The sequence below is a fragment of the Pongo pygmaeus genome, chromosome 1, assembly GCF_028885625.2.
Source record: "Pongo pygmaeus isolate AG05252 chromosome 1, NHGRI_mPonPyg2-v2.0_pri, whole genome shotgun sequence".
In the NCBI taxonomy this organism is placed as follows: Eukaryota; Metazoa; Chordata; class Mammalia; order Primates; family Hominidae; genus Pongo; species Pongo pygmaeus.
This window is the reverse complement of record NC_072373.2, coordinates 57,513,533-57,521,544: the sequence shown is the minus strand read 5'-3', so window position 1 is coordinate 57,521,544 and position 8,012 is coordinate 57,513,533. Positions and strand designations below refer to the sequence as shown.

Sequence of the window (8,012 nt, the reverse complement as noted above, 5' to 3'; positions counted from 1 at the left end):
TACCTGGGTAATTTTTTGTAGTTTTAGTAGAGATGGGGTCTCACCGTATTGCCCAGGCTGGTCTTGAACTCCTGAGCTCAGGCAATCTGCCCACCTTAGCCTCCAGATTACAGGCATGAGTTACTGTGCTCAGCCCAGAACTGTTAAATTAAATGCTTTCTACAATCTTTTTTAACCATAAAATTCTGATCTATTGTCTTATTTTGTTACAATATGTTAAGCCAATGTAATTAACATTACATAATCTTATGTCAGTTAAATGTGATTTACTTAACTCATATAATAACAATAAGAAAAATACTTTTTTAAGAACTGGAGAAAATATCTCCTAATGTTTGATATAATACTTTGCCATAACACATTTTAACACACAGTCCACACATGTAAAAACTTTTTGAAAAGTTCCTGTGGGAAATGACAGTGTTATTTGAGTCTATTAAAGCATCATTCTGGTTGCGCAAACTTGAACGAGAAGTTGCACTGTGGTAAGACTAGTCTTTATCTTAGAGACCAAGAGTCATTTTGCAAATTTGTGGTATCATTTCCCTAAACAACTTAGGATGAAATTGTACTTCATTTCCTCAGTTCTGCATTTCTGCAGAGACAGAAAGAAACACAGCTCTTGACTTCTTTTTTGTAAACATTACTGTAAGAGTTGTGATAACTTTTTATTCTACTATGTATATGTATGGAATAGTATTAATAAATGAACTAGGGAAGGATGTAATAAATTAGACATCTCTTCATTTTAGAGGGAAGATGGAAACAACATTGCTTTTCTTTTCTCAAATAAATATGTGTGAATCAAAAGAAAAAACTTTTTTCAAGTTAATACATGGTTCAGGAAAAGAAGAAACAAGCAAAGAAGCCAAAATCAGGTAAAATTATACAATTTTAAGTCAGCCTTATACTTTTAAAAGTATAATTGAGGTTGAAGATTCATTACCTCTTGTTTTTCAACTGTTGGGTGGAAAATATATTGATTGTATTGTTATAATTTGGGAAAAAAAACACCTTTTTATTTCTTAGGTTTAAACAACAAACTGTGAAATCTAAAGTGTTCTCATTAAAAAAAAAAGTGTAATAATTTTAGCCACACAGAGGAACTAGTACAATCTTTATTGAAATATAATCTCAAATACTTGATTGTCGGTGAGCAAAAGGAGAAACATTTTCATATGTTACCCTAATTCCTCCACAAATACAGTATTTAAATGGGATTCATGAGTGTGTGGGAATGGGTATGGGTGGGCGTGGGTTTTTACCAATTACAAAATTTTCTGGTGGTCAGCAGGAGAGATTTTAACTGTCATCTAAATTGTCCTGACATGAAGGCCTTTTTATTACAGAGCTAAGGAAAAAAGAAATAGACTAAGTCTTCTTGTGCAGAAACCTGAGTTTCATGAAGACACCCGCTCCAGTAGATCTGGGCACTTGGCCAGAGAAACAAGGTGAAAAAATTTTCAGTATTTTGAGGAAAATTTTTCTGATTCTATCATTAAAGATTAAAGAAAAATGCAGTTAGGGATTTCTGATTTATTGAAAATTACACAGTAATATAAGGAAAGTTAGAAATTTCATTTGAAGAGACTAGAAATATTTCATAAAATTAAATCACTTGAATTAAATCGCTTGAATTGAACAATCATATGAACACTTAAAGCTGCTCTTTTAAAATTATATACCTGTCAGTTTTAAATGATATATTTTACTCCTTATAACCTGATAAAATGCTCCTTAATTTAAGAGTTTTCACAATGCAATATTGTCATAGTAGAGAGCTATTCATCTCTTTCTTCAGTAGTTTGAAAAAACACCCCCATTAGAGCAAGTGAAGCACAAATAATGTCTTTTAATACTTAGCAATTATTTAATTCAAAAAGAAAATGCAAAAACCTTATATACTAGTTTTATACAAATTCTTCCAAATTAGAGTATAATAAAAAAGATCTGAGAAAATATATTCAATTCTCTACATTATCAACATCTCTAGAATATTTTTTGTATTAAAATATCTTATATTTCTTATCTCTTTGAAACTTTATTAGTCAAACTTCCTGTATCCGTTTAAAAAAAAATTGCAGCCTAGTATGGTTACAGCTTCAAGGAAATTGCAGTATAATTTTTTTTTAACTGAAAGATACTGTGAGTTTAGTTTTTTTCTACTTGCTAAATTTAAACAGGTAGTTGACCTGATTTCTTTATATTTGTTCTCTGTGCCTTTTAACCTAAAAAAGGATTAATTTTTAATTAAAAAATAAAACAACTCACATATCCATGAGAAAAAAATTAGTGTTATTTTAACACATTATTCAACAGACAAATTCCAAAAGAAAATTGAACAATGTTTTCAAAGTTTCTAATGTAAATACAATTTTCATTATATTATAATCAAAGGAGAAACTGTGAAATATAATTGAAAAGAGCAGTACAATAGCATATGTTAGAACAGATTCATAAACAGACTTTCTGCACACTCCATTATAAAACATTTTGTTTCTTGTACAGAGTCTCCCCTGAAGAGGCAGTGAAATGGGGTGAATCATTTGACAAACTGCTTTCCCATAGAGGTTAGTGGTACTTTCACCAAATACTTTATTGCTTAATGGAAAATTACACAAACTATGCATGTAATTATCCGAAACAATAGGTCACAAAATTTTTGTCTGATTGTTAATTTTCAGTAATTCAATTTTCTGATCAACAGAACTAAATAATAGAAAAGTCAAATAATGGAAATTTTTTTTAAAGTTCTCATTTTGTTTAGAATTACCTACTGTGGATGAAATATTAGTTATTTACACTGTAGCTAGTTTCAGTTTTTAAATTTTTCTGATTTTTTAATGAAATCTTTGGTTTTATCAAATTCATGATTAACAAACTATTCATGTTAGTTTCGTTGTTCCAGGATTAAAAATATAAAGTAATTCTTTTGATGGACATACAGGAAACCCACATAAACATAGCTTTTTTGTTTGTTTGTTTTTGTTTTTTGTTTTGAGACGGAGTCTCGCTCTGTCACCCAGGGTGGAGTGCAATGGCACGATCTTGGCTCACTGCAAGCTGTGCCTTCCAGGTTCACACCATTCTCCTGCCTCAGCCTCCTGAGTAGCTGGGACTACAGAAGCCTGCCACCACGCCCGGCTAATTTTTTTGTATTTTTAGTAGAGACGGGGTTTCACCGTGTTAGCCAGGATGGTCTCGATCTGCTGACCTCGTGATCCACCCATCTCAGCCTCCCAAAGTGCTGGGATTACAGGCGTGAGCCACCGTGTCCGGCCCCATAAACACAGTTTTTAAAAAATTTTATAAATTCTTTATTCTGTAATTCATATCAATTGTCTATTTTTAAAGCAGAATTTTGTAGAAATGTTGAGAATCGAGTGTGTATTTAAGGTGGAGCTTTGTCTATGAGATGGAGGGTAAGGACAAGCATCAAGGCTTCATTTGACTCTGGAACACTGGTAATATAGCATGGCTTAGGAGGCAGGCTCTCTGGATTGCCACTCTTTAGGGTCAATTTACATAAGGTAGCAAGTGAGTGAACTTTGTTATCTTTATTCATTTTATGCTTTCTTTCAGATAGAAAGACTGAACTGAGCAGGTGATGCAGCTAGGCAATCACAGATTTACTATTCTCCACCCTGAACTTGTCAGAGTCTGCTAAAAAAGCAATGCTTTATCATTACCAAACATCCACCTCAAGCCCACAGCTTTTTTTTTGCACCTTAAACTTGTCCAGTTTCTCACCTTAGTCTTTGTCTGAAATACAATCATTTCCCAGCTCTTCCCAGACCCTTCCAAGATGAGATCAGCCAGACTACTCTAACTACTCCTTGTAGCACTGCCCATGTCTTTCACAATTTTAAGGTGTCTACTGGAAGAAAGGATTCCTGTTGCCAGGACAGTTGGGAGTGGAATGTTTGTAATTCACCCTCAAATACTGTGCTCCATTTAATGTAACAACAACTTTTCTTTCCTGACATATTTTTGTTTTGTTTTGTTCCCTTCCTTAATTGTCCAACTCTTTATAAGGTCTTGGTGACCTTTTCATGTTCTTCTGAATTTAGTGATACAAAAATTCTATATCTGTAGATGATACCTGAAAACTTTCCCTCTGCCAATGAAAGTAGATGGCTGCCTCTGAATTGTAATATTTATAGGTAGAGAAATCAAGGCTTAAATTTAGTTAAGGGTGTAATCAATGAGAATGGAGAGTAGTGGTAAGAAAGTTTGTGCTGACAAAGTTTAACTTTTATTCCTTGTATTTCACTCTAAGACTAGCTACTATCACTTCCTGTTTTTGGGAAAAGTAACTTAAACAGCCTTCCTCAACTACCGTACTCACTTTTCTTCATTTCCAGTATACGACAATTAATTTTTTGCTCTTTTTTGTTTGTTTTTGTTTTTGTTTTCTTTTCTTTTTTGTTTTTTTGGTTTGTTTGTTGTTTTGTTTTGTTTTGTTTTTGTGTTTTGAGACAGAGTCTTGCTCTGTAGCCTAGGCTGGAGAGCACTGGCACAATCTCAGCCCATTGCAACCTCCACCTCTTGGGTTCAAGGGATTCTCCTGCCTCAGCCTCTGGAGTAGCTGGGATTACAGGCACAGGCCACCACACCCGGCTAATTTTTGTATTTTTAGCATATTGGTCTGGAACACCTGACCTCAAGTGATCCACCCATCTAGGCCTCCCAAAGTGACAGGATTACAGGCGTGAGCCACTGTGCCCAGCCCCAGTATACAACAATTTCTAAACTATTGTTAAAATTCTTGCCAAATCTATGTCAAACTTGCCCCATACTCACTTTCCTGCTCCCATTGTTTTGGTTCAGTTTCAGATATGCTCTTTATAGATTAATTACAATAACTTGTGTAAAACTTGCTTCCATAATTCATGTCCCCCAAATGTGTTTATTTTAAAATCTCCTCTTATATTCAACATTTTGGTACTGCACTGCCCTTTAGACTCTTCACCAGTCAGAGAAGGAGAAAAGAAAACAAAACAACAACAACAAAAAAAAGAGGACTGGGATTAATTTATTTATAATATAAGTATTTATTAGAAGGAAACATACGTCTTTTCATCTGTGGATTCCTAAACTTAGCACATCCCCTGGAAAAGAATATAACTGAATTTGTTTCTAGAAGTTAGTCCAGAGTTCCAGTGAAATTCGAGTTTTAGTTTTGTCCTAAAACATAAATGGTTGTATAATCTTAGTTAAGCTTCCTAATCACTCTGACTTTCAGCTTTCTCGACTGTAAATGAAGATAATGTTTTTAGCTCCAACAGAAATAGATTTCTGTCAGGATTAAATGAGATGATGAATAAGAAACCAATAAATCTTGGACACTACAGAAATGTCAATGATTGCTGCTATTATAAAAAATAATATTTACTAACCAGCTTAATAATCTTTTTTTCTGTTTCCAGTCTACTTACAACTGGATGATGATCAATTAGAGGGCTAAAATTTCAATTGACAATAACATATAGACAGGATTTCTTTCACTTAATGAATTAATATATAATAATTTCATCATACTTTCATTACTCATTCAAAGTGTAGAAAGATTTAGCAGGATGATTTGTCGTACAGAAAATCCTCACCTAGCATTCTGTAACCTTTCTTCTTTAAAAGTGGTAAAAAGCAAAAGGACAAAATCGAATTTGCTACTCTCTCTTTTCTCTACTGGTAATATTGAAGAACAGTAAACTATCTGCAATTTAAATCAAGAAGAGACACATTTAAAGAAATCAGCACTGACCCACTAGATATTATCACCTGTCATGATTACAATGCGAAATATATTATATTGAATTCACAGAATTTATATTATCAGTATTATTTTACTCAATCTCCCCAATCCAAGTATTTTTTATTACAATGCTTATAATAATATTAAATTGTAAAACTTATAATCACCTAAAACAAGCCTTTTGTTTGCAATGGTTAAAATCAGTTTATTTCTATTTATTTGACTCTAGTAGAAAAGTGTGTGTGTGTGTGTGTGTGTGTGTGTGTGTGTGTGTGAATATATATATATTTAAAGAGAAAGATCCTACACACATACACACTTCAAGAAAGACGTTGCTCTATCAAATTTTATCAAATTTCCTTTTATAAAATTTTCTTTTATAAAATTTTATAAAATGCATACTTTTCTCAAATTCTGTATGTTATGTCTATTAAAAGGAAACAACATTTATTCAGTTTAGTCAAATGAGAAATGAAGTGATAAATCAAACCAGATACAATGGAAATTTGGGTATTCAATTTGACAAAAACAGTTAATATTAGAACCATCATAAACCGATTATTAGCAGTTTTAGGAATGAAACTATAGGATGGATGGTTTTTACCCTAGATTTTAGGGGATTAATCAAAATTCACTAGCTGAACAAGGACAGAAGGAGACCATCCAAGCAAAGAATCAGTATAGGAATGGGGTGTTAAACAATATAATTTAGTTAGGGAATTAAAACTAAAATAATTCTTTACTGAAAAATACAATTTGAAAAGGGATGGTGGCTTAGGGTGACAGACAATATATCCATGAGACCAAAACAGAAAGGTCACTGATTTTTGCTCTATTCCACAGAAATCAAGTGATTCAAGGAGGTGTTCTGATAATTCTATTTTATTCAAATTTTAGTCACATAGTTTAACTCTTTTAAAATTAAAAAAAATGAGTAAAGTATAAACTTCAGTTAAAAATTATGCATCAGTGTTGTTTCAGTAATTGCAACAAATGTCCCATACCAACATAAGATATTAATAACAGGGGGAAATTGAATGGGGTGCATATTACCTTCTTCTAAATCTGTACCACCTTCTGTACTACCTTCTTGTTGCGGGAAGTCAGGGACCCCAAAAGAAGGGACCAGCTGAAGCTATGGCAGAAGAATATGAATTGTGAAGATTTCATGGACATTTATCACTTCCCCAATCAATACTCTTATAATTTCCTATGCCTGTCTTTACTTTAATCTCTTAATCCCACCGTCTTCATAAGCTGAGGATATATGTCCCCTCAGGACCCTGTGATGATTGCGTTAACTGTGCAAATTGTTCGTAAAGCATGTGTGTTTGAACAATACAAAATCTGGGCACCCTGAAAAAGAACAGGATAACAGCAATGTTCAGGGAACAAGGGAGATAACCATTAGGTCTGACTGCCTGGGACCCTGGCAGGACAGAGTCATATTTCTCTTATTGCCGAAAATGGGTAAGAGAAATATTGCTGAATTCTTTCCTCAGTAAGGAATATTAATAATTAACAGCCCTGGGAAAAGAATGGATTCCCTGGGGAGGCCTCTAAAATGGCTGCCCTGGGAATGTCTGCTTAATGCAGTTGTAGGTAGGGATAAAACATTCCCTGGTCTCTTGCAGCACCCCTAGGCTTGCTAGGATTAGGAAATTCCAGCCTGGCAAATTCTAGACAGACTGGTACTCTGCTCTTGAACCCTCTTTCCTATTAAGATGTTTATCGATGACAATGCGTGCACAGTGGGACATGAAACTTCATCAGAAATTGTAGTTTTGCCCTGGCCTTGTGACCTTGTCCTGTCCATTTGCCTTGTGATCTTTTGTTGCCTTTGAAGCATGTGATCTCTGTGACCCACACCGTATTTGTACACTCCTTCCCCTTTGAAAATTGCTAATAAAAACTTGCTGGTTTTGTGGCTCAGGGGGCATCATGGAACCTGATGATGTGATGTCTCCCCCAGACACCCAGCTTTAAAATTTCTCTCTTTTGTGCTCTTTCCCTTTATTTCTCAGACTGGCCGACACTTAGGGAAAAATAGAAAAGAACCTACGTTGAAATATTGGGGTCTGGTTCCCCTGATACCTTCTGCAAAACATTTATGTAAATCTAAATCTATTGAAGAATAAAATACTTTAGAAAATGATCCCAGGAATGTTACATAGTAAATTTTAACACAATGAAGTCCATCAATAATTTAAATTCTGTTTCTTATTTGGTTCAATGGAGCTGTTAGTCTATTTTTTTC

The 8,012-nt window shown here is 33.9% G+C and overlaps 1 protein-coding gene across 1 annotated transcript in view; it reads left to right on the top strand.

Annotated features, from left to right (window-relative positions):
• The first annotated feature begins 583 nt into the window (after window positions 1-583).
• RGS18 (regulator of G protein signaling 18) overlaps window positions 584-8,012 on the top strand; it is a 28,932-nt gene continuing 21,503 nt past the window's right edge. Inside the window, exons 1-3 of the mRNA XM_054439528.2 lie at window positions 584-878; window positions 1,350-1,451; window positions 2,509-2,570. Of these exons, the coding sequence (XP_054295503.1) occupies window positions 760-878; window positions 1,350-1,451; window positions 2,509-2,570 (283 nt within the window). The 5' untranslated portion in view covers window positions 584-759. The remainder of the gene's footprint in view (window positions 879-1,349; window positions 1,452-2,508; window positions 2,571-8,012) is intronic.